This window comes from Mustela nivalis, assembly GCF_964662115.1.
Source record: "Mustela nivalis genome assembly, chromosome: 8".
NCBI classification, from domain to species: Eukaryota; Metazoa; Chordata; class Mammalia; order Carnivora; family Mustelidae; genus Mustela; species Mustela nivalis.
In genome coordinates, this window is record NC_139027.1 from 84,941,750 (window position 1) to 84,969,122 (window position 27,373).

The 27,373-nt window shown below is 46.1% G+C and overlaps 1 protein-coding gene across 3 annotated transcripts in view; it reads left to right on the forward strand.

The window, feature by feature from the left end:
* NCK2 (NCK adaptor protein 2) overlaps positions 1–25,491 on the forward strand; it is a 148,226-nt gene extending 122,735 nt beyond the window's left edge. For all 3 annotated transcript variants that reach the window (XM_082743808.1, XM_082743807.1, XM_082743809.1), the window contains 2 exons: positions 5,768–6,489; positions 24,142–25,491. In XM_082743808.1, the coding sequence (XP_082599934.1) occupies positions 5,768–6,489; positions 24,142–24,336 (917 nt within the window). In that variant the 3' untranslated portion in view covers positions 24,337–25,491. The remainder of the gene's footprint in view (positions 1–5,767; positions 6,490–24,141) is intronic.
* Positions 25,492–27,373: the final 1,882 nt, after the last annotated feature.

The following is a 27,373-nucleotide window of genomic DNA, read 5'->3' on the forward strand; positions in this document are numbered from 1 at the left end:
CACGAAAGCTGAAAAGTGGTTTATGTTTGGAACCAACTCACCTGTTTGCCCCTTCAAATCATAGTTTTATTACTGTTACTAGATGCAGATAAAACTCATGGAACAAACTGTGGCGGGAGGGGGCTCTGCCGAGGAGCTTGTTCACATCCTTCCCTGCTGTAATCCCCCCCGTCCCAGGCAGCCCTGTGCTTCTGGGTCCACACCCTTCTCTCCAGCCTGACTGCTAACTTCTGTCCAGCCTGGAGTCCTCGGACAGCATTCAGATTCTCCAAGACTTTTACCCATCTCCATATGTGGAGCCTGTTGTCCAGCACCCTCCTGCCCAGGACCCCTGGTGGAGCAAGGAGAACCTTGGAGCTGCTGGGGGTGGGGGGGAGGAGACTGGGGGGAGGGGACCCCAGTTGTTCTGAGAGCCTTATCTCTAATAGGGAAGTTAAAATCCCAGTCCCTCCTGAGCACGGGTCACATGAAACATCTTTTTTTTTTTTTTTTCACAATGATTTTTATTCCTCCTTTGTTCTTTCCTCTGTGCAAAGGTGTTGCAGTGTATACATTATTGAACAAGCCGTAGAGAAAGCCATTACTTGGCGAGAAAATGTTACTTGACATCACCCAATACAGCATGCCAGCCATCATGGTTATCTGACGGTCCCGTTCTAGATATTCTCACCCATAATACGATTCACCAGAACACAGCACAGCAAAGCCTCCAAAACACTCAGGCACCAAATAAAATCCATGCAGTTGGATTTAATGATTAACAGGAGAACAGAAAGAAAAGCCCATCATTTGAAGTCATGTCAGATCTTGCCAAAGTACACCAGTATCCGCCCCCCCCCCCCCCCACACACACACACTTCAGGTCCCCTGTCTTCAGTCCTGAACTGCCTGGTATCCCACCTGTACCAGGTCCCATACCCAAGGGGGTGAGGGAGGGGGAGGGGTATGGCCAGGTAGGGCGGCTGGGTACTGCTCTTGGGTCCTTCTTCCTGTCTGCAGTCTGGCTATCCCAGGGATTCATGATTGGGCCAAAGGAGCAGTCCCCGTGGGAAAGTGTGTTCTTGCAAAATACCACACAGAGAGGGCATGAGTAGAAACACTGGTTAATGAGGACTTCCGGTCTGCCTTGTGGGGTTAGTTACTGTTTACTTATGGTAGGTAAAGATTGCCTGAGACATTGCAAAAGAGTGTGAGGGTTTGCCTCGCCTGCTAGGAAAAAATGTAACATTGTCTTTGTTAGAAAATCAAAAACACACATTGATGGGTTCAAGGTGCTTTTGCTAGAACTGGGAGAAGTAGGTGGTATGACTTCAGTGAAAGAAGAAACAGAGCAGAAGATGTGTGGGGAAAATAGCCACAGAGAAAGTGGCGGGGGGGCGGGGACTGTGGAATTCCCACCCTGCCTCCAAATCCCTAACAGATTTGCCTTTATTTTTTTTTTATTTTTTTTAAAGATTTTACTTGTTTATTTGAGAGACAGACAGTGAGAGAGAACATGAGCGAGGAGAAGGTCAGAGGGAGAAGCAGACTCCCCGTGGAGCCGGGAGCCCCATGCAGGACTTGATCCCGGGACTCCAGGATCATGACCTGAGCCGAAGGCAGTCGTCCAACCAACTGAGCCACCTAGGCGTCCCACAGATTTGCCTTTAAATTAGAGAGAGAGATTGCTTGGGGCCTGGACACCACGTGGTTGTGGGGGGGGGTTGAGTTGGGGCTGGCGGGCATAGCAGCACAGCCATCTATGAGACGTCTGTGAACCACACTGCCTGCTCTGCATTCACAGATTTCCCTCTGAGCCTTTGAGATCTCCAAGCTGCCCCATGGCAGTGGCCCATTGGCCTCATGTTTACTCGGGATATGTTTCTAACCCCACATCTTCACTCCCTGAACCTCAGCCCTGCTTACACCTGGAGACAACGGGCCATTTCCTTTCCCAAGGACCAGAGGAACCACTTATCATGGGATTTGGAGGCTTGATATGGAAAGTGAGGATGGACTTCTGACAGCCGGCAGTCCTCACACATTTCCCATAGGTCTCACGGTACAGGGTCTTACAGCACATGGTCTTACGGGTTCAGTAGGATTTTGTTGGTGCACGAGTCCCCACCATTTCGCTGGCTGCACGTGTTGGGCCATTTCCCTGATCCCCTCAGCCTCAGTTTCCCCATCTGTAGAAATAGAGGGATGCTCACTTTGTCGCAGGGCTGTTGATCTGAGTGTTCAGATCATGTAGATGTAGGGAATGCCAGCTTCCTCCCTATTCCCAGACATCTGTCTCTTGAATTTCCCTGCCTCAGCAACTGCCTGTGACCTTGCTCCCAAGCGATAATGTTTCTCAGGTGCCAAAAGCTCGCCAGGCGAGCTTTCTATTTTGGTGGCCATCTGGTGTTGGTAACATGTTGCCAAGACTGTTCAGAGGACTTTGGCCCTCTCCCGGTAGAATACCTGTTTGGGAAAAAAGAAACGCAAGGCCCTCACTCAGAGTAGTAATTGTTATTCACAGAGTCCTTCATGTGCCTTGTATTACAATCTGCATTTATTACCTATTAGAGGCTGAATTATATCCCCTAGAATTGATATGTTGCGTCTTGACCCACCAGTTATGTCAGTGTGTGACCGGACTTGGTAAAGGGCCTTTAAAGAGGTCACTGAGTTAAAACGAGGTCTTTAGGGTGGATCCAAGTCTGATGTCACTGGTGTCCTGTAAGAAGAGGAAATCAGGGCTCAGACGTGCAGCAAAGAGAAGCCCATGGAAAGACACAGCAAGAAGGCAGCCACCTGCCAGCTAACAAGGGAGGTCTCACTAGCCCCCAGAACTGTGAGAATATAAATTTCTGTTTAAGCTCCACGGTCTGTGGGGTACCCTGTCATGGCAGCCCCAGCCCACTAATACGGTGCCACTATTGTCCACAGTTTATGGGTAAGAGAATGAAGACACACACTGAGTAACTTACCCAAGACCACACGGCTAATAAGTGGCCTGCTTGGAGTCTCCTGTGGGCCGGGCTTTCGGTTTCTTTGCCGCATTCCATACCCCCCTTCCCCTTCGACAGTTGCCTCAAAGACTGGATCACATTAGAGCTGTAAAACAGGTCTAACTTTCCATGGTGTGCTTGCTATGCGGAATGTTCTAGTCTTGATAAATTTAAGCTCCATGCAGATAAGAAACATGCCTGTCTCGTTTTTCTTGGTCTCCCCAAAGTCTAGGAAGGTGCCTGGTAAAAACTCAGTGGCTAAAGTAATTATTTTTTGCTTGAAGAGTCAGCAAAGTCACAAGCTCATAAGTCGGTCATAAGGTGGCTTCAACAATGTATCATGAGATCTAAGGTCTAATGCTGGCTTTTCTCCTGATCTTGACACCTTTCTGTGCCAATAAATATTCTAAATCCTGCTCCTCTGTAGGTGTTTTCTCAAGTAGCTTTCATTACTCACAAATTTGAAAAGGTCTATTAGAAAGTTATCTGTGGGGGCACCTGGGTGCTCAGTGGATTAAGCCTCTGCCTTCAGCTCAGGTCATGATCTCAGGGTCCTATGATCGAGCCCCTCTCGGGCTCTCTGCTCAGCAGGGAGCCTGCTCCCCCCACCCCACTTTCTTTGCCTGCCTCTCTGCCTACTTGCCATCTCTCTGTCAAATAAATAAATAAAATCTTTTAAAAAAAAGGTTATTTGTAAGAGCACGTAGGTGGCTCAGCCGATTAAGCATCTGATTAAGCATCTTGGTTTCGGCTCAGATCATGATCTCAGGGTCATGAGATCGAGCCCCGCACTGGGTTCTGTGCTCAGCAGGGAGTCTGCTTGAAGATTCTCTCCATCTGTCCCTCCCCTCTCTCTCTCTCTCTCACACACACACACACACACACACACTCTCTCAAATAAATCTTTTTAAAAAAAAGTTATTTGTAAATATTATTTCTTAAAGTCTTGTTACCAGTAGAAATTTTCCTCTGCCTGGCCATTGCTGCCTTAGCATGCCAACTCCTTGATGAGGCTCAGAATACCCTGATGCCTGAGCCTTCTAGACAGAAGCGTACTTTCTTGAGTGGTCTGCCTTCTAGATTCTGGAGCTAGTGAATCTCACATAGGTTTGAAATCACATGAAAGATTCATTTGAAGATTTAGAGGTTCATGTTTTCATGTAAAGTGAGTTAACTTGTAAGTGGAAGTCTAAAATCATAACTTGGTTTCATACCTGGTTTACGTTCGTATTTCCTACATGTTTAAATAAAATGTTGTATATTTAAAAAAAAAAAAAAAAAGAAAGAAAGAAAGAAAAGAAAAGTCTGCTGAAGCCATTCACTAAAGAATTGGTATGTCTGCATGAAAGCCTTGTGAATGATCCCTTCATGTTGCTGGGCTGTCACCTCGTGCGTGCTATCCAAGGGCCTTATAGTGTCCAGACCCTACTGCTGGCACTAAATGTGGGGTAGCTGAGCCTTGAGGTCTGGGGGTGCTGGTCCAGGAGGTGGTGCTCAACACCCTACAGTAGACAGTGGTCATAAGGCAACATTCTGTTCCTCTTGAACTCCTGCCTGCTCAACAAGGGATCATTCTGTCTTTATTCCATTTAAAGGAAAAAAATGAGAGGTACAAGCTCCACCCATAAAAATGCTTTGGTGTCATTTGTGGGGGTGGGTATCTGTAAATGGTTAGTTTCCATACCATCAAAATCCCCACATTGACAAGTTAGGAGGTGTTGTGGAGCTGATGGGCGGGCAGCTGTCTATCAGGCAAAGCTGGGGAGTCTGCCTGCCCTGCGAGGCTAGTGGCCCCGTGGCTCTGAGTGCCGATGTAACTTCCTCCCCTAGGCTCACTTCTCAAGAAGGTTCCGGAATTCTCTATGTTCTACCAGGGCTGAAACACTTTTACCTTAGAGCTTTTCACACTGTTTTCCCCTTGCACAGGAGGAAGTAAGTTTCCCAATGCAACTCAGTACCCACTCCCTTATGTATCTGAAGCTTCAGACCCTGCTTGATACACTTTGAGATTTTCTTATTCCCTTGAAGAAAACCCAAACAACTCAACACACACGAACAACACGGTCACAACCCATTAAATTGGTTTTATGATCCACTAGTGGATTTTGAATCACCACATGAGAAATTCTGCCTTAGGCTTAACAGATGAACTAATTTTTTCCTAATTGGTTCATCACAACATGTGGGAAATGAGTCTCTTGTTTTGAAAGGACAGAATTGCAGGAAGACGAGAGGAGGAGGAGGAGGGTATTGGTTGCACCCAGTAGGGCCAGTCTACTGCCAGACAGCTCTCAGAGGGCCCAAAGTGTCCCCGAAGTGGCACAGGCGTTGGGTTGGCGAGGTGGGAGCTGGGCAAGCAGCTCTGACCAGTCCTAGACTTAGAGCAGGTCTGAGCTTATCAGTCCAACTTCCCAGTGTGTACGAAGGTCAAAGACATCCTATCTAAGCAACTCTACCTTATTTTTCTCTAAGAGGGTCACAGGAATTTTCTAAAAAGTAGCATACTTCCAAAGGAAGCTAGCTCTCTGCTCTTTTGTAATCTTTTTGCGTTGCTAGTACTCTGACAATCTTTCCCAAGTGAGTGAGAGAGGGGAGGCGTAGGAATCCCCAGCTTTTGCAAAGGTGCACTCTAGCTGCACCTCCCTTTGTTGGCTATGGCTGCAGGGTGTGCCCACGGTGGCTTTGTCTACCTCCTGCCCCCCCCCCCGGTGTGTCAGAGGGTTGGGGAAGGCATGTCTGAGCACCAGGGATGCCCCGTGTGTGCCCACTGAGCCCTTGCTGTGTCTCTGCAGGCCTCGGCAAGACCAAGAGGAAGACGAGCGCACGGGACGCATCCCCGACACCCAGCACGGATGCCGAGTACCCTGCCAATGGGGGCGGTGCCGACCGCATCTATGACCTCAACATTCCCGCCTTTGTCAAGTTCGCCTATGTGGCGGAACGAGAGGACGAGCTGTCCCTGGTGAAGGGGTCGCGCGTCACCGTCATGGAGAAGTGCAGCGATGGCTGGTGGCGAGGCAGCTACAATGGGCAGATTGGCTGGTTTCCCTCTAACTATGTCCTAGAGGAGATGGATGAAGCGGCTGCCGAGTCTCCCAGCTTCCTGAGCCTGCGGAAAGGTGCCTCCATGAGCAACGGCCAGGGCGCCCGGGTCCTGCATGTGGTGCAGACACTGTACCCCTTCAGCTCGGTCACCGAGGAGGAGCTCAATTTTGAGAAGGGGGAGACCATGGAGGTGATTGAGAAGCCCGAGAACGACCCTGAGTGGTGGAAGTGCAAAAACGCCCGGGGGCAGGTCGGCCTGGTCCCCAAAAACTACGTAGTGGTCCTAAGCGACGGGCCTGCCCTACATCCCTCGCACGCGCCGCAGATAAGCTACGCGGGCCCTGCGTGCAGCGGGCGCTTCGCGGGCCGAGAGTGGTACTACGGGAACGTGACACGGCACCAGGCCGAGTGCGCCCTCAACGAGCGGGGCGTCGAGGGCGACTTCCTCATTAGGGACAGCGAGTCTTCGGTAAGTGCCCTGGGGTGGCAGAGGCCTGGTGGCTGCAGTGTACTCATCTCCATGGGTACATCATGCCCCGTGCTGGTCAGCTCCCTTCCCTGTCCATATAAGGCCCATAGCCAGAGCACATCTATAGCTCCAGGTAGCCTAGAGCCCCCCCATATCTGGGGCTCCAGTTAAGCTCAGGAAATACAATTTGCCTGTAAACCCACGTAAGGTTGCTGCTCTGTAATAGACTGTGTCTTCCGTGGGGATGGGAACCCAGCTGGGGACAGTGGTCGTCATTGTCCTGCATACGTACTCTTGCAGATGAGATGGTAAGGAAGGTGGCTTTGTAGCTCCTGAAGGTGGTTTGGCTGCTCTACAGAGATTACCCCTTTAATGTTCTACAGACTCAGACATCGTTTTTCTCTCTAGGCTTCCCATTCTGTTCATGAGCCCACTCCCTGCTGACCGCAGCCCTGGTGGTTGACTTTGTTTCCTCTCTGGGTCCGAGGCATGTCTGCTGCTCTCAGCGGGCGGGGCACCTGGGTTCTGACACAGCCTTTGTGCATTGGTTGGTTTTCCTTTTGAAACCATACAATCCTATGGTCATCTCTGCTGCAGGCAGCATCGCGGAGTTCATCTCCCGAAAGCTTTTAAAGCACTTATGAATGGAATTGAAAAGAAGAAGACAGGGCTTAAGAGAGCAGAGTTTGCGTGTGTGAACTGAATCAGAGGTAGGAGGCCGCTTGTCTCATAGCAGATCCTCTTCTAGCAGTCGGTCGACAGATCTGGGGTTTGTGTTTTGGGTACGAGGCTGAGCCTGTCTGGAAGAACAGGGCCAGTGTCACGCAAGGTAACCTTTTCATGTGTAAACATTGTGGAAATACTCAACCCAACCGGTTTTGTTGATCCCTTTAAAGATGCACCTTCCATATAATAAGATTCCCCCGAAACAAGAGTGCTGTAGATAGAGTGCATTGCAATTATTTTGTGTCGGTTCTGGCAGGTTTCAGTTTAATTTTAAAATGCAAACTACAAGACTAGGAAATATGTAATCTGTACTGTAATTGGGGTCCTCTGGGAAGGCTGATAGCGCCATCAGTCAGTGCATATTTAAGACTCTTGCAGAAGGATCTGCGAGGAACTCGAGGCCATGGAAATGTTTTTCCTTCTCTGAGAGAGAGGCACCTGCGATGTGTTCTTCAAGGCAGGAGGAGCATCATGGTGGTGGCGACTGGACCCCTCGCCGTGTCAGCAGGTCACGGCGTTGGCAGCCGCCTTAGATGTGCTGAGGCAAGCACCCCAGGCCTGGATATTAACTCCCTCTGAAATCTGAACTCTGTGATTTTCTTATCCAGCCACCAGAGCTTATCGTTGCTGGCAAGACATCAGATCGAATCCTTCTCACGTGACGTAAGCTCTGCGCAGAGCTGCCTTCAGATCATGCTGGAGGCTTAGGAGGATGAAGTATGTTGCACGTTTAACTCTTGAGCAGAAACTTAGAGGAATCACTGGAAAACCAATTATGGTAGAAGGTGGTTGGTGCAGAGTGCCTAAGGGATAACTATAATCCTGAGTCAGAAAGTATAAGCTTGATTTAGAGATTTGGAATTTGAGAGGCCCCTGACTGGTCCAGTTGGTGGAACGTGTGAGTCTTGACCTTGGGGTTGTATGTTCAAGCCCCACGTTGGATGTAGAGATTACTTTTAAAAAAAATAATAATTTTTGAGTTTGAAGACACTTTTAAGAATGGAGAGGGGTCAAAGCAGCCCTGCGGTGCGGAGACCTTAGCCTCATTCACTGTTCTTCCTATCTAGGGCTTGGGGCGAGGGAGATGAGAAAAGTGCCTTCCTGACTGCTGGCCTCGGGGCAGACCTCCTACTACATTTCCGTAGGAAACACATATTCGGTGGGGGGTCACTGTCTGAACTCAGAGACCAGATCCTGGTGGATGGGGGGACACAGGCCTCCCCCTTCTCACTGCGCTTTGCTCATGTGTGTTTTTCGCAAACTGGAGGTTTGCAGCAGCCCCGTGGTGAGCAAGTCTGACTGGCACCGATTTCCACCAGCATTTGCTCACATCGTGTCCCTGTCCCGTCTTGATAATTCTCACAGTATTTGATACTTTTTCCTCATGTTTATATTTGTTATGGTGATCTGTGATCAGAGATTTTTGACTTCCTGAAAGTTCGGGTGTTGGCTAGTGTTTATTATCCATGAAGTTTTTTTTTAGTTGAGATGTGTGCATTATTTTTTAAACGTAATGCTATCGCACACTTAATGGACTACAGGATAGTGTAAACGTAACTTTCATACACACTGAGAAATCACAGAATTCATCTGATTTGTTTTCTTGTGAAATTTTCTTCTTTGCGGTGGTCTATAGAGTATTCCCAAGGTATGCCTGAGCTTTCTTCACCTGGGTTCTGTCTTAGCACTTGAATAAGCTCCCGTGGCTTGTTTGTCTCAGATTATAAGAGAATATGCTGACTTTCTAAATAACTGAAATGTTAATTATTAAAACTGTATTTTAACCATTTTTATAGGACACTCTCCTGATTTTTTCCATTTTGTCTTAACTTAGAAAAGTGAGCTGTGGCACACTAATGGTGTGATTCCAGGAGAATGGAGGCAGGAGAGGACACCCATCAGCCCTGCACCCTCTCTAGCACCAGCTCGGGCTGAAGAGGACCACATGACCCAATGTGCAGGGCTGTGACGGTGTGCAGGACTGCCCGTACTAGTGGCATTTGCCTTCACACATGGCATTTTCCCTGTTGGGATGCCTGCCTTGTGCCAAAGGGATGTTCTGGGGGTCTCCAAGGCATGCTGCTGTATTTTTCCCAACAGCAGACCTAGGTCTGCTTTTCCTACTCCCACCTGGCTCCTCTGAGGCTGTTGAGGAACTTTATGGTTGGACAGGTGGACAGATCATTTCTTATTCATTTTCCATGATCTCCTGTCTGCCTCTGCCTTGCCTCTTTGCCTCTCCTGTCTCCCAACGCTCTCTTATCCTTTGTCTCCTTTGCTATTCACTTGGGCACTTCTGAGATGAGCCTGGCTTTCAGAGCCACCACAGACCGATGTGAGCCTTTGACATAGCCGCTGTAATCTAACAGAACATCGTGTCCTGCCGGGGTCGGAAAGGCTTCTGATGGGATGCAGGGACATCTTTGTTTCACTTCCCTTCTCTCTTGCCATCTTTGGGCATGGGACTTTCCTCTGATTGAGGTCACCACAGGACACCTGGCTTCTGCGGGAGCTCAGCAGCATTTTCAGAGCTTTTCTTCCAGATAGGCCTCCTTAAGATCTCCTGAGGGATTCTGCTATAAATAATCGAGGCGCTTTCTTAAAGTTATCGTGCATTTAAAAATACTCAGTATTTCCCTGTTTTGAAAAATAAAAATACACCTAACACTGCGTCTTTGCAGACTACCAATAGAGTTGCCTAGGACATGCGTGCATTTAAGGGAGGAGGAGCGCCTGTTTTGGAAAAATAAATACAAACCTGGACTTGCCCGTGTGAGTGATGTCCTGGGTGTTATCAGAGCTGTCAGGCATGTTTTATCAAGGAATGAACAAGACCAACCAAAGGATCCTATTTGGGCGCCCTTTCCTGTCCCAAATCTCAATACCTACCCTCCGTTTCTACCGTATTCTCTCCCTTCCTCTCAGCCCTATAATTATCATTTCTCTTAGCAGCTCAGGGTGAAAACAGCACTGTTTCTTAACCCCCATGTTCCGATTCCCTGCATGCACCTGCGAATCCATAGCTCATGAAGTCTAGAGAATTCCAAGTTCCTGCCTGTCCTCTGTGTGCTCACCAGACATCCTGATGCATTTGCCCGCATGTATTTGTACTCTGCGGATAGGGTTGGAAAGCCGTGCTCACAGTTAGGAAAAACCAGCAGCGGGCATTCTGGGAAGCTCTGGAAGTTGTCAGTAACTTAGCTTTACAGGAGCTCCATCCTCCCTCCTTGAAGCCATTATTTGGAAAGAGACAGCTTATGCCTATGATGAGGTTTGCCGAGGAGACTAGCCGTGCAGCACCCGCCCGTGGCTTAGGGAGCCCTTCTCCTATGCCGGACTTAAGAAATCCTGGCAAGAGCTCCTTCTTCCACATGTGTATGGTATGTTTCACAGTGGGTTTTGGAAACTAATTGCTGATCATCCACGGCGTTTGTTTCTGATGGAGAAAAACAACCTTTTGCTAAAGATCACGTAATGTGTGTGGTGACCACATGAACAGTCATGTGTTCATTCCTTGCTCTTTTTGAAAAAAAAAAATTATATTTATCTATCTCCATCCATCCATTAAGATTATCTGGCCAGAGAGGAACAGAAGGAAGGAATTAGTATAGTTCCTTGTTATAGTATTCAAATTTTATTTCTTCTAGAAATCATAATTTTATTGCCAAAACTCTGTTTTTGGGTGATGTCATCCCTTTGCCTCTCTAAATCACTGATGCTTACACTGTCCCACAGGCCAACATCTCTCTGAGGGCTGGTAAGATAGAGACCATGGGGTCCCACCCCTAACGTTCCTGACTGTGACTCCCTTACCGTGACTCCCGGCAGATCTGGAGCTCGAGAAGTTGCATTTCTTAGCACACTCCTCAGTGATACTGATGCTGATGCTACTGAACTGAGGACCACACTTTGAGAATGATTATTGTAACCTGAATGGTTTCAGACACATTTACATTAGCTGTTGAAATACTACATTTGCTTAATTCTACATTTGCAAGAACTATAAACATGCTCAAAGTTGAACATTTATCTCTTCTAAAGTTTTCCTCAGGTAGAACTGTTGGCTTTCTGTTGAGTGGAATTCAGCTTCTAAAGTGCTTTTTGTGGTTTTTTTTTTTCAGCTGTTTAGAATGGCCTTTGCTCTGTGTCTCAGAGTGGGAAAGAGGGCAGTCGTCAGAGCAGAGTGAACCCTGCTTCCTAGCAGCTCAGAGAGGGGGGACCCACGGAGTGAGTTCCTTATAACAGTGATACTCACGAGCTTTCTTAAATCCATGGTCTGGGGCCATGATCTCTAGATGCCTTCTCAGGTTTGGGTTAATGTTAAAGAAGAGCCGTGCCTACATGTATCTTTCCATTGAGAAAACAGTACTGAATGGAAGCTTTAAGCCTGTATTTTTTTTTTTTTTATAGTATGTCTCACTTGAAATATATCACATTTTTAAAACTGCAAGGACCCAAAGCATCACTTAGGGTGGCTGCTTTTCCAAGAGTTCACTCCTCATCACCTGTCTCGCTGACCCACCTCCCAGATGGCCCTGAGCCTCTTCAGCTCCAGCGCGCCCCTCCGTATTTACCTTCAGACAAATCATCAAACTCATGCATCTGTGAAAAAGGCTAGAGTCTTATTTAAAGCTAGTTCTTGAAATATTGATCAGTCACAAGTGTCCCAGGGTATCCCTTGTGATTTTTTTCAGAACCCAACGAAGGCTTCTGTACTGAGCCCTTGGCCTTTGTTCAAGGCCTGGCTCCCCGTTCATCCCCGGAGGAGGGGGTTCTTCCTGGGAGGAGGGGAATGGACTGGTTCTCTGAGTGCTCTGCTTGTGTCTTTGCAGACTACCGATAGAATTGCATGTAACCAGTAGGCAAAATAAATTAGCCCATCAGTAACACAGAAAGCACCTGAGAATCTTAGAATACCATTATTTATGATGAAGGGCTTTAAATGGAGTCTGATTTCTGCTTTGTTGCAAATAAAAGTAAATAGTTCTGAATCCATTGATTGGTTTTTGGAGGGAGATTAATGTTGAAAAGAAAGAGTAGTCTGTTACCCCAAACTCAGCTAACTGGTGACGTGTAATGTAAAGGAAACAGGCGAAGGTTCGCCAGGGGGGCCCTGTTAGGCCAGTGGACTAGGGCAGTGAGGCTGCGCAGAGCCACTCTCCTCCCCTTTGTGAGCTGAGTTGCTGAGTGGCCTCTTCTGTTTATGCCTGGTGTCTCTCCAGGTCCTATTGTGCAAGTTTCCCTCCTTGTGCTTGTGTTCCTGCTGTTGGGTTCTTGGAGTGGGCTGTCTCTGCCTCCAGACCTTTATACAGGCCTAGAAAAATCTAGAATGCAGTTCACCTCCCCTGGGCCCCTCACCAGTGGAATGTATACATGTCCTTCAAGTCTCATTCCAGCCACCTTTGCTCCTGCAGAGTCTTTCCTGACCTACAGGCCTGGGCCATGTGCTCCTTACATACTCCTGGGTCACAGGGCATTCTTACACTCGGGTGACTTTGCCCCTAAACACATGGCTGTGCTGGCCCCTGTGAAGGCCAGGTCAGCACACAGAATTTGTACTGTGTCATGTTGTTGGCCATTGAATCCCACTGCTTTGGTGGGATTCTAAGAAACACTCTTTGCATTAACCAACAAATTAATTATCCCGAAAGTGCGTAATAGATTCAGTATGGGAATCAGCAGCCAACAAGTGCTGAGAGCTAGAGATTCCGAAGTTCTCTGTCTGTGCCTGTGTTCTCCCGGGGTTGTGCTTAAATGCGTTGCTGGACTCCTAACTGTGGCCTCTGGCGTATTTTTTGCTGCCACGAGGGTGGTCCAGACACCCTCTGTTGAGGCCTGCAGACATAATGAAGAGAGAAGTGGTCATCCAGTAACCACTGCCAATTGAAGAACAAGTCTTTCAAAGTAAAACAAAAAAATAGGTCCAAGTCAACAATTGATCCATAACAGTATTCAGAAAGATTTTCATAAAAATTTCCTAGACCATGAACTACCATTTTTCTAAATATTTCTATTGCTCTCATAGAAAATCACCAGTACCTGTAAGAAATGGTTTTCTCCAAAAACATTTCACAATGTAATGGAAATTTTTAAAAACTGGGTGAAGGAAGTTCTTAGCCCTTAATCTGTTAGAAAGGCTTATGAAAGCCTCTGCGTTGGTTTTTGTTTTTGTTTTTGTTTTATTTTTATTTTCTAATAATTTTTTTAAAGATTTTTTATTATTTGACAGACAGAGATCACAAGTAGGCAGAGAGAGCCTACTAAGCTGAGAGCCCGATGCGGGGCTCGATCCCAGGACCCTGGGATTATGACCTGAGCCGAAGGCAAAGGCTTTAACCCACTGAGCCACCCAGGCGCCCCTGTTTTTGTTTTTGTTTTTATCGAATTTTTGGCTGTGGCTACAGAAATAGCTAAATATATTTATCTTCTGGACCGAGGCTTCCATGTGGTTTCTGTAGGAGGTAGAAGTTAGGCTGACCTCCCAGTAACTTGACGATCATGCCACTGAATGAGCAGTGAAAGAAAACCATAGAAAGTATTAGGACTTCTGTGAACTGGGCAGTTTTGTTTTGTTTCTCACAACACACACACACACGTGCATAGACACAGAGCTAGGGGCACGTGAGGCTGCTGGCCCAGGCCGGTGCCCACTGGCCAGACCAAAGCTGGGCTGCTTGCCACAGATGTGTTTTCTCTGCTGGTGAAGGAAGATCACCTGTACTATCTCCAGCTTTCAAGATTGGAGGAACCAGGACAGACAAAGAAACATCGAAATCTGGCTCTCGTTGACACATGGTAAACAGCAACCTGCAGTCTCACATGTCTTCTCTCCTTAAGCTGAGGACCCTGGCCTGCCTGCCAGGGGTCTTCACCAGGTGTCCTGAGAAGACTCTTCCTTTGCAAGGAAGGAATTCCTTCCTATAGAAGGAATTCTGCAAGAAGTGTATACATTGGTCTCAAGATGTGTGCAAGACAGGTATATGCCCAGTGCACATGGTTTCTAGGGTATCTCACTAATACTCCCAACATTAAGATATTCTGAGGTGGACCAGCAGGTGTCCCAGCCAAAGCAAGGTAGTATCATGGTAGCATTTTCGGAAAATCGAGAAAAAAGTGATTCATAGGAAAAAGTAAAGTTTAGGGATGATTGTTGCCTGACCCCAAGCCAAAGGAAAGCATGCATTTTTGGATCAGGAGGTGAGTCTGAGCCCTGTCTCCCAACTGCCACATGTGGTCACCCCCCATATCCCACACTTCTCTCAGAAAACCAGCTAACTAGGGTCACCAGGTGTTTCAGGTGATCTGAGGGAAATGTTGCATACCACTGCTGTGCCCTCATTAGGAGGCGATGCACTGGACCCCGCCACTTCCTCAGCCCGCCCCCAGCGCTCCTGCAGCCGGTGACTGCTCAGCCAAACTACTGCAGGTTAACGTCCATGGCGGGAGGAGCATATGTCCTTGCCCATCCCGATGCCTTGGCTCCCTTTGTCACATGCCTCATATTTCCACCGGAATTTCACAGTTTTTTAGGCCCCACAGAAACTTTAAGAGAAGTTTTTTTGTTGTTTGGTTGGTTGGTTGGTACTTTTTATAGTGGCAAATTGTACATAATACAGAAGTTACGGTTTTAACCATCTTCAAGTTCAATGGCATCATGGATATTTGCATTATTGTGCAGTCATCATTACCATCCATGTCCAAAACTTTTTCAGCTTCCCTGCTTGGGATTTTATCCCCATTAAATACCACCTGTTTCCCTCTTCTCCCAGCCCCTGGTGACTTTCTGCTTTCTGTCTCCATGAATCCAACCACTCTAAGCTCCTTACTGGGGTGGAATCATACAGGATTTTCCCTTTTGTGCCTGGTTTATTTCATGTAACATCATGTTCTCAGGGTTCATCCGTGTTGTAGCCGGTGAGAGGATGTCCTTCCTTTTTTAAGGCTGAATGGGGTTTTGTCGTATGCCCAGACCACATTTTGCTTATCCATTCATCTGTTGATGGACAGTTGGTTGGGGTTTCCACCTTTTGGCTGTTGTGCGTAATGCTGCTGTGAACATGGGTGTGCAAATACCTTTTCGGATCCCAGACTTCAGTGTTTGTAGATGTATGCCCTGAAGTGGAGTGGCTGGATGAAATGGTAATTCACTGGTTAATTTTTTGAGGACCTGCCCTCTGTCAGTCACAGCAGCGGCACATAGCATGTTCCCACGGGTGGTGCACAGGGTTTCTCCACATTCACGCCAGCAGTTGTTACTTTCTGTTTTTTTGGTTTTCGTTTTTCACGATAACCATCCCAATGGGTGTGAAGTGACAGCTCACTGTGGTTTTTATTTGCATCAGCACATAACCTCTTAATCTCAGCTTCACTGTTTGCTTCTTTGGGGATGTTTCTCATGGCACTAGTACTAAGCAGCTCCTCCCCGTTACCTCCGTGTGATGGCAAGAGCCAGGGAGAATAACAAAATAGATAGCCCTGTGAAGTTTGCGACATTGAAAGCGGTTCATTATGAATGAGGTCCACAGGTTGTCATTACAGGTGGAATTGCGTACAAACTGGCCTGCTCACCCCCTTCTTCCTTACTGTGTTGTGTTTCACCTTTTTGAAAGTTCCCACTAGATTACAGTCATGGGAAGTATGACAGAATCAAGCATGCATAGGTCGGCAAACAAACAGGAGAAGACACATGTAAAATTTTCCTTAGCTTGGCAGCAGTCATTCTCCCAAGTGTGGTTGCTGCACAAGCATTAGTGTCACCAGGGAACTTGCCAGAAATGCAGATGATCAGACCTCACCCCAGACCTGCCAAATCTGAGTCTCTGGGATGGAGCCACGTGCCTTCTGTGTGGATAGGCTCTCCCAGTGATTTGGGAACCACTGGTTTGTGGCATCAGAAATTGGTTCCAGCCCTTTTGAACAGCATTGTGTTATATGGTAAGATGAATCGCTGAATATCATTTATTGTTGACCATTTACACTCGGCATGACGTGGCAAAAAGACGAGGAGTAACAAGGACAATATTCTGAAAGTTCAGCCTCTGAAATAGTTACATTTAACTCTAGGAAATGTGTTTTGGGAGGCAGGGAAGGATAAACACACATGCACACACTAACTTGAAAGTGGACCCTAAACACTGTTATTTAAAGATTAGTAGACCATTCTGTGGTTGACGACTGAGTTCTGTAAAAGAGTTTATTTCAAAAGAGAATGAGAATGCTTGATCATGTCACGTATGGGATGGCCTCAGGCCTGTGAAGTAAATATTTCAAAGACACATTTATAGAGGAAGAGAAAACGCCAGCAAAGAGATAATCAATGGAGAAACAAAGAGAGTAGTATCAGTTGACAGCTAGTGGCCTAAGTATAGACAGTGAGTCAATTTTGATTAAACGAAGGCCGTATTGGACAACCTGGGCAGGTGATCTAGCAGAATGATAAAACCAAAAGGCAGCTTTTTTGAGATAAGAACAGAGAGAGTATTGATCAGTGGAAGATCAGTGGAATAGAATTTGCCTCTAATCCATTGGTTCTCAGATTTGTTTTGATCAAGGAACTGCTTCTCTGGACAGAGTACCTTCCTTGAAGAAGTATAAAAGAGATCCATTTACCAAATAAAAGGAAAGAATGATGCGGCCATTGATAAGAAACCAACAGGGTGACCTGGATTTGGAAGTAGAGGGAGTGTTGAATATACGCATAAATTATTGATGTTCAAAAACCAGCATGACCGGAACTCGGTCCAGAGCCTACCTAGGAGGCTTAACAAACCACACAGATGACATTTCTACTCTCCAAAATGAAAAAGAAGTTTTAAGAAATTACTGCCAGGGAGCAAGTTCCCATCCTCCCCTGTTATTTCTTCCCAGCCATGTGCTTAAAAGAAAATCATATTACTACTTAAGCTATCAGGGACGGAAGAAGAAATAAAGGACATTACGGACTGTTCTCAGCATCCATTTTCTCCCCATCAGTGAGTAAATAGTGATTAAATCTTGAGGAAAGGAGAGAAATATTTGACCAGGGTATCTGTTTTATAAAAATGCAAAGGTGCTTTACAGCAAGTATTTGAAACAGTGGATCAAGTTGATGAAGCTGTAGAAGTAATGTCAAAGAGGGTGTTCTTTCATTGTCTTTTCTAAAAGTGGTCACTTGTGAGCAGAAATTATAAAAAGGTGAGATGTAAAAATTACCTAAAGGAATGAAGACTGGAAGAGATGGTCAGAATGGGAAATTCATAAGTCAGTTCATTTATTGAACACCTGCTCTGACCCCAGTGTGGATGTGTGGGGTTAAATCAAGTTCTAGTACTTAGAGGGATTGTATTGAAATAGGGACCTAAAACCTAAGCAAAAGTATATATATATATTAGTAAAAGCCCTGAGAGAGGTTGATTTTCTCCTAATCTAGTAATTGTTTTCCTGTTCCACTTGGAAAATGACTTCCTAAAAAAGGGGATGGGGAGAATGAATGGCTTATCCTAACTGATAATTCTTCATAATCTGTGGTTCAAAAGTGTGAGAATAGAAAAGAAATATGTCACTCATTTAAGGACAGTCAGAGAGAAGGAGAGAATAAGAAGACATGGTCTGATATTAGAACATTTGGTGAAGAGACATGACATCAAGTAAGTATGGCATTTGGAGAAGGAAAGGGAGGAAGTGTGGGCAGTGGGAGGAAGCTTAACTACAAGACTTGAAGGCAGATGTTTCAAAATGGAAGAGAAGGTACAGGACTGAGTCTAGTTAGATTTGAATGAAAGTTTAACAAATATGGTACCTGTGATGGCTTTAAAAGGTGTCCACAAATTCTTTGATCCCCTTCTCCTCAAGGGGTGGAGACTGATTGTCTCACCTTGAGGAGGGGCTGCCCTTACTGACTTCCTTCTAATGAACAGAATGTGGTGGAAGTGATGTTGGGTGATTTCCGAGACTGGATTGTGAAAGACATTCTGGGTTTGCTCCCTCTCTGAGCACTTGATCTTGAGGGAGTCAGCTGCCTGGTCTTGAAAACACTCAAGTAGCCCCTTGGAAGGGCCCATGAAACCAGGAACAGAGGCCTCCTGAATGATTCATGTGAGCAAACCTGGTTCTTGGAAACAGCTCCCGCATCCCCAGTTGAGGCTTCAGACGATGTCTTGACTACAGCCCAATAGGAGCTGAGTGGTTTTCTCACGGCTCAGGCACTCCCCAGTTCCTGAGCCACAGAAACTGCAATTAAAATTTTCACTGTTCAAGCTACTGAATTTAGGGGTGATGTGTGACACAGCAGTAAATAAGTAATATGGTATCCCAGGCAGAAGGCAAGACCGTAAGTTAGGCGACGACAGAAAATGACAGTTCAAGAAACAAAGCTTTTCCATTGGTTGTTTAAAGAAAAAGCGAACGAGTGGCTGCCATGTTGGTAATGTTTATTTTCCCTCTGCTGGAAATCAGGAGACCTCAAAGATACTTAAAGGCAGATAGTTCATAAAAATGAGATAGAAATGATCCTCTTCCTCAAGGAGCTTGGAGCCTAGTAGGATAGATTTAAACAAGTCAGGATGACAACATGATCACGTGTGAAGTAAAATGTGGTGCTTCTGCAGAAGGAAGTAGGCCTCTTCTAGTTAGTTTGGAAAGTTAAGTATTCTCTAGAAATTCTAGTCAAAAGAAATCTTTTTAAGTATTGACAAGACACCAATTGCTCTCTTTATAAAGTTTCATGAGAGGAACTTAAGAAAGATCCCCTAAATGACAGTATTTGCTTAGTATCTCCCCAAAGATTTTATACTCCTGACATTACTAGAGTTTATTAAACTGTTCTAGTTGCTTCCCAATTTTAGGAATTGTCTCTGTTTGCAGTTGAGAAAACCAATACAAAAAACCATTGGGAAATTTGCCAGGATCACAACGCTATTCAGTGAAGGAGCCAGAATATGAACCCAAGCAGCTTGGTTCCAGAGTGTTAGTACAACCAACTATCCTGCTTCTCAGTAGCATAAATGTAATAGACCTGGAGTCTGAACAAATTCCCACTTGTCCAATGTCACACGACCAGTTTCCACTTCAGGTCATGGTAGACTAATTTCTCACAGACTAACGCTTCTGCCAAAAACACCTTGAGAAGCTGGACGAAACCATGAAACAAACAAAAAGCAACCAAGTAGTAGTTTTTTGGGAGCCTACAGTGCTAGGGGGCAAAAATTGGAGGCCAGGGCCACCCAGGAGGCAAGGCACCAGAAAAAAATCCATGCCTTCAGTATGGGTTCCACAAAGTCTACATACTGGACACAAAGGCAATTCTGAAATTAACTAGACTGTCATCAGTTCTTTTCCTCATTGGATTGAGGTGTTCTGCGCCACCCTCCCCGAGTACTGAAGCAAAAGCAGATTCTCTCCAAAGGACAGTAGCATCATTTCATATCTCGTATCAATATGTAGCACTCAAATGACAGTACCAAAAGGCAAGACTGAATTACCAAAAACAAGGAGGGGAAGAAAAGGAGAATAGAAACAGACCCAGAGAAGCCCAGATTTTGGATGTGTAAACATCGTCCTCAAGATCTGTGGATTAGTAGGTTCAAGAAATTCAGCAAGATGAATTTGAGTAAACAATTAGAAGTAATAAAAAAGGAACAAAGGTGAGAATTATAAGACTAAAAAATATAATAACTGAAATTAAGAACTTGGTGGGTTTACCATAGATTAAACATGGCCAAAGAAAGGATTAGTAAATGGGAAGATAGCCCAGAGGAATTAGAGATTTTAGGATACACACAAAAAAGGACAGAAAACACAGAAAGAATATAAAAAAGATTTTGCTTTGGACTGAATGTTTGTGTGTCTCACCTCAACCCCTGCCAAATTCACAGGCTAAGGCCCACTACCCAATGTGATTGTATTAGGTGGGTGGGGCCCTCATGAATGAGATTAGTCACATATTTATAAAAGAGACCCTGGAGAGCTCTCTTGCTGCTTCTGTTGTTCGGAGACACCATGAGAAGTTGGTTGTCTAGGAAGCAGGCCCTCATCAGATACCAAACCTGATCTTGATTTGGACTTCCCCACCTCCAAAACTGTGAGAAGTAAATTTGAACCACATAGTCTGTGGTGTTCAGTTATAGTAGGCTGAACTGAGATTTACCTACATGTGACCAGTGTCCCAAAAGAGTGGATGGGGAAGGGGAGAGTTCGGCAAGAGGGTGGCAGGGCTATTTGAAGTGGTAAATGCTGGTGCCACATGACTGGTGGAGAGCCAAGCCAGCTCTCCTCGCTTCAGATTTAGCACCTTTAAAACATGTTTTATCATGTCAAGTAACACACAGAAAATGTCTTCTTTTTTTCTTAAGATTTTATTTATTTATTTGACAGAGAGAGATACAGTGAGAGAGGGAACACAAGCAAGGGGGAGTGGGAGAGGGAGAAGCAGACTTCCCACAGAGCAAGGAGCCTGATTTAAGTACATGTGTAACCCAGGTCAAGTTCAGGAAACAGGACATTGCTGGTACTCTAGAAGCTACTGCCCATCCCAGATTAGCCTCCTGATTGTTCCATACCTCCAAGTAGAGATAATTACTACCTTTAATTTTATTAAAATAATTTCCATGATTGTTTAAACCTAAGTATGTATCCCTAAACAGAACATTTTAGTTTTGCCTGCATTTTTCTCTCAACGTAGGTATTCTCACAAAACCCTGTCAGGGTTCTTTGACTGGCTTCAAATTAGAGTTCAGAGTCACAGTGTCAGCACACCGCTGCTAGCCGAAGGGAGCATGGCCTCGTTCTTTTTCACCTGACTCCCCTGAGTCATTCTAGAAGATGGACAAGATGTGGACAAGGCTGGTGGCATCGCCTCCCCAGGGGTCTTCCTCCACTTCGTGGTCTTTCGCTTTCTCCGGAGGCAGAGTTGTTTTGGGTCTGGAGCCACTCCATCTCTGTCAGACCCAGGGAACTGGCCCAGTTTAAGGAAAGGAGATTCTGCCCACCTGTGTCGCAGCTGTGTCACTGAGGCAGCTCCATACTAGAATGTCTGGCGGGGCCGGAGTCCTCAGGACAGAATCAGAAAGGCACCCACAGCCTGGGGGTGAGGTTGGCCCCAGAGTTCCCCACTTCAAGGGGGCTACTCAGCCCATCAGTCATGTTCATATCTTTTTCTCATGGCTCTGAACATTTGAAAACACTGCTGGTGGTTGGCGCAGATGGCGTTTCTGTTCTAAGACCGTATCAGCATCCTGCGGATGGCTCACTGAGATGCAGATGGCCAGGGTTAAAACACAGATGGCTGGGCCCTACCCTGCAGTTTCTGATTCAGCCAGTCTGGGGGCGAGGCCTGGGAATTTGCTTTTTTTCTGATAAGTTCCTGGGTGATGCTACTGCTGGTACTGGTCTTGGGAGCCCACCTTGAGAACCACCGGTCGAGCTCATCTTCAGGCTTCATTTAGTGCTAGTTAGTGATTGGAAAAATCTGCCCAGAACGAACCAAGAATCCCCCAAGTGTTCAGCATTCCTGTTTCACATAAACTTGGTTTGTTCTACGTCCTTAACTTTTAAGGTTTCTGCTCAAGAGCCCATGAAATTAAAAATTACCTTCTCTGCTGCATCGGCGCTCCTGCCATTAACACCCAAATGCACATGGCGTGCCATGATGTTGAATTAAGGAGCTTAAATTAAAAGCACATTTTCCTGTTCAGAAAGTCATCTGTTGATCATTTGGCTTAATTAAAATTGGGTATATTGTGTACTTACCCTGACTCACCTCGACCACGATGCTGCTTAATCTGTGAATTGATTCAGGGATCTATAAAACTAGCACAGTGCCTGGCTTGTGCTAAACTATAAAAGGGAGATGGCCTTCTGTGCGTGCGTGTGTGTGTGTGTGTGTGTGTGTAATAGAAGCTTGAAACTAAACATTGCTTTAAGGGAAACCAGAAGCCCTCAGGAGAGGGTTGAGTGGTACATAAGCTGTATGGACTATTGCATTAGGACTAATAACTGTTGTGACAGCAACAATGACACTGGTGCTCCAAGCCTTGCTCACACGTGGAGGACCTGTCAGGCAGAACCTGTTTCACTTGGTTCTTTTTTTAGAGCCACACACAGCAACCAGCTTGGAAAATAACACAGAGGATACCAAGGGTTAGCTTGAACCCATCTTGTTCAGTCCCATGAGAACAGTCACAATTGGAGAATTGATTAGAATTACTTAGAATGACGTTCTGTGCATTTTAGAATATTACGTTGACAGGGCGGGTTGAAAGGATCATCTGTGACATCAGGGTTTGTGATGATTCGTTTCTAAGAGGTCTAGTGGAGGAAATAACTTCCGAGTTCTGTGTCGTCCTCCCCACTCCCTAACCCTCACACGCCCATGACTCTGAAAATGGTATGTCGTCTGAGGTTGACTCGGACATCAGTCTTTCTGTGTCTTCCTGAAGGTCCAGCCCACTAGCACTTCCCGCATCTCCTCCAGGGCATCAAGTCCCAGGGTTAGCACGGAGATAAGATGGGACCTTTTCCTCACAGATTTGTTTCTCTTTGGTTTGATTGGGGCGGAGGGATCCATAAATACAGGCTGTGAATACGGTTGTCTCTTGATTCTTGCACGGTAGCAGCTGTGACTGGTGGGTAAGCCCCACAGTGCTTTTGTAGAGTTGAATGCCTTTGGATATCCATTTCCCTGGGATGTCATTGGTTTATGGGATTTTCACTTGTTTTGCAGGATTTTGCACACTTTGGACCAAAGGTTTGTAAGTTGCATGTAAAAGTGGCTAAGGTGCTTGTTAATTTTGTCCCCGTGGGATCACACAACAGGGCGGGTCCTCCGCATCAGGAAATTAGTTGGGTCTTGAGAACCAATGAACCCTGCTGTAGGAATTTCTTTAAGAGCTATAGTAGGCTCCTACCATCTGTATGGCTCTCCGGAATATAGAGTGGAGAAGATGTGGTCCACCTGGCCTAATGCATAGTTGAAGGGATAGGACGAATGTGTAAATTATTTATTACAGAACAGTTACTGGAGTACACTCTACTCCTGTCCCTGGAAGTTGTCAGCTTTCTGCTGTATGGCAAGCCAAGGAAGGGAAGAACTTACCTCAATTGAGAGAGGTTTCTTCAGGTGGAAAACCTTTTAGCTTGTAGCCTTGCAGGGATGATCGTCCAAGGTAGTAACAGGATGGCTCAAAGAACAACGTGAACTGTGGTGAGAGTGGGACAGTGGGACAGTGACATCTCATTGATTAGATCTGTAGGCAGGGCCACGTGACACACTCCATGTGGACACAGTGCCAGTGGGCAATTGGGTTTTATTCTGGAGCCACTGAGGGGGACCAGCCTCCTTCCACTTCCCCATCAGCTGGCTAGTCAGTGTCTCAGAAGAGGCAGGACCACTTTTAATAAAAAATAACGATACCTTTCTCAAATTGATTCACATATAAATAAGGCACTGACATAATCGCAAAATCAGGCACTTCTCACTAAAATCTGCGCTTAAACCATAGTACAGCGCCCCCCATCCCCACCCCCACCCCCAGATACCACAAACCATGTTTAAAACTCTGGAGTTTTCAACTGCTCTTACTTATTTTTAAATAGCTTAGAATTAGAAAAATTTTGATGGCTTCATTTCTAATGGAGGAAAATTTCTAGCTGCTGCCTATATGCAGACCACTTTTTAGAAATTCTCAGTTTATTAGAAACAGGCTGGAGAAAAAAAAAATTCAAGTTTCTTCAGCATCAGGGTAACACCAGTATCCCACACTCTATGTATGGGGTCCCCAATTTTCGAATAACTGAAATACATTTGGCATGGACACTGTACTAAGCAAAATGGAGTTTTGCTTGGACTCGGAGCACGCGAGGTCGCATGGCCCCTGGGTCGCTGGGAGCCTCAGGTGCCGCGCTAGGTACTGCCGCCCGCCCGTCCTGACTCTTGTTCCATTTCCTCCCCAGCCCAGTGACTTCTCCGTGTCTCTGAAAGCGTCAGGGAAGAACAAACATTTCAAGGTGCAGCTCGTGGACAATGTCTACTGCATCGGGCAGCGGCGGTTTCACACCATGGACGAGTTGGTGGAACACTACAAAAAGGCGCCCATCTTCACCAGTGAGCACGGGGAGAAGCTCTACCTCGTCCGAGCGCTGCAGTGACGCCCACAGCCCCTGCCACCTCCAGGCCCTTGGTGCCACACTCACCTCCCCGGAGCCGGGCGCGTCGCCCCCGGAAGAGGCCGCGCTCACGGGCCCTCCTGCAGCGGGCTCCGCTCTGTCCGGTGGTTCATTGGTCCTTGGCTTCCTTGGCCTCGTTTACCTTTGCGTGCAGGTCGGTCTGTTTTTCCGCTCGCCTCCCCTCTGCCAGGCCAGGCCGTGGTACCCACTTGCCGGCCTGCCCTCCTCCGGCCAGGTTTCAAACGGGAAGTGCAAGAGGGAGCTGTTCGATCACGGCACTCCTGCTCAACTGAAAACAGCCTTAGTCTGTTCAGATGGTTCGCGCTAACAGAAGCCCTCCTTAAGCAGACATCAGGCACGGTTTGAACGCACCGAAGCTGCCGTTAAGTGAACTACAGTACAACTCAGAAAGCGGGGCGGGCGCTCCTGCAGAGGGCCCCGGCCCTGGGCCTGGCAGCCGTGGCTCCATGCCCTTTGCCCTCGCGTGGCTCCCAGACTGCCCAGGGAGTGGACACGCCTTGCTGGTAGCAATACCAGAACCATCAGATGAGAGAGTAGTGAGGAAAGTCCAGTGCCTTCGGGGCTATGCTTGCAATAAAAGAATTTCCTTGAAAGTCAGTCTGCAGAAGCCAGACCTGTGACCCAGACAGACAGATGCTGTGGTCATTTACCCCCAGATGTGCCATCCGCCTAGTGCTTTTTCCTCTCGCCCTGCGGCTTGTTTAAATTTCCCAATTATGTATTTAATTCTCAAAGTAATATGTATCCGTAGCCATTTGTTGACACTAATACAGATGATTAAGGAAAACAGCTGATCTTTGGGGAAGGGGAACTACCATACACTTTACACACACACACACACCCCATATATATATATATATATATTATATATATATATTATTTGCTTTACAGGGAATTTTTCAGGGTTTACAAGAGATATGTGATTGGTAGTAAGACACAGAATGTTTATGAAGAAATTGCATTTTCTTTTTTCTTTACATTTGAACTTCTTTATAGTTTAAATATACAGTCTTGAGATGGCACATTCCTACAACTGAAGAAGGGGTCTTGAGACCTTCTAAACTTGCATACTCAGTTTTTTGGATATTGTAATAAAAAAAAAGTATTATGACAAGACTATGTGTGTATTTATCTTTGGGAAAACTCAGAGTCCATCCCGGGAGAGTAATTGCTCCAGCATTTACTGGTTCCTCAGTGTCTATGGGGAAACAATTTTTAGAGAGGAGTTTTAACAGATTTATTATCTGCGTGTTTTCTTTTTCTACCACCACATATTTTATATGCTGAAATAATAAATTTTAATTAGTGAAACTCCAAGAGAAAGCAGAATCTCAAGCTTGGTCCTAACTTTACTCTTTGGAAATTATTTGTTTAAAAATGTTGCACCGAACTTTTGTCAGCCGTACTGTTGAGCACCAGTTTTTTTCTCTCCCACCCATGTCTTACTTCAGTTGCTCAGTTGGTAGGCAAATCTCAAACACCTGCAACATGCCAGGCACAGGAAACAAAGTCACATCACAGGGGAGTTGTGCCACTACCGGCTAATGAAGAGCGCTTGTGTCCTCAGTGCCCTGTCTATGCCAGACAAGGGGGTCCTCACTTAGTCTTCATCACAACCCCCTAAGGTGGTCCTGTTCTCATCTCCCTTATGCAGATGGAAAAAATGAGGCAGGAAGTAAATGCACAAGGTCACGGCGCTGGTAATGCCAGTTGCAAAGCCAGAAAGCTGGCTTTGGTGCCACCCCCTTCCAACACCAACCCCAGAGGTTTCCAGCAGAAATAAACAGTTTGGTGAGAGCTTGCACTTAACCTGCCATTCCTGTTCTCTGTGAGTTCGTTGTTCTCTTTGTTGCCTGTGATATAAATCAGAAGTTTGGGGTCTGGTACCTGAAGCTGGGGTACCCAGTTCTGTAAGAATATATATCCAGATGAGCGAAGTGGATCATTGCTTCAGACAAAGCACATCTGTCCTATACCTTATCCTTGGAAATTACAAGTGCTTCTGACTTTTTCAGGTCTCAGTGTTGTGTGTTCCATTTTGACCTGATGTTAGAATCCGTTCATACGATAAGTGTCTGGATAGCTGAAAGACTTGGGTTTACACAAAGCAAGTAAGGAAGAAACAAGCAATTAAAGGACGCAATACAGATAGACATTCTGGCCTCAGGAACTTTTCTAAGGCTTGTAGTTAAAATTGACCGTCATTTTCAATCTTGCCCCAAACCCCCATGGGAAGTCCTCCAGCTGCCGGGGACAGATCAGGATTTGTATTTATGAAGGTTCCAGCATCCCCAGACTTCCCAGCGCCAGGTGGACCGGTGGAGGGTGGATTGATAGTCCCAGTACGAGCCTGTTGACAGTGGGGAAGGCGGTCAAGGCAGGGTCCCCGTGTGGTTTGGAGTGTGAACAGACTGTCAGTGCCCTGTCCAGGTGGCCCTTCTGCCATCACCTTGCTGCATGTCCGAGATGTCCTGGACAGATCTTGCTTTGCCATTCCCTTGTCTCTGCACAGATGGCAAAGGACAATAAAGGGTAGTCATTTTATAGTTGTGTGACTCCGCTCATTTGTTTGCATTCAGTGTGCCTTCATTTTTCAGAAACAGCCCTGATGAGTTACGGCCCTGAACCACCAAGCCCTCACACGTGACGAGTGCCAGATGCTATTAAATCATGTTTCTAGGGAGCTAAAACTGGCCATGTTTTCTCCCAAAGTGCATCACAAATTATAGTCTTAAATTATAATTAGAATCTTTAGGTCTACTGAAACTCTGACATTCCCAAGCTAAATATTTTCAGTACCAGTACAATTTTATCTTTGGCTTCTATCTGTGAAGCAGTTTATAAACTACTTCTCTTCCTAATTTCTACCACCCGATACCAGAATGCCAAATTAATTTTAAGACCAAAGCTTAGAACTGTGAGAGCCTAGAAAAGCTTGAAAGTATTCTTTTAAAATAAAATCTCACGGTAAATACAGCTCTGGTCTTGGCCACTTTCC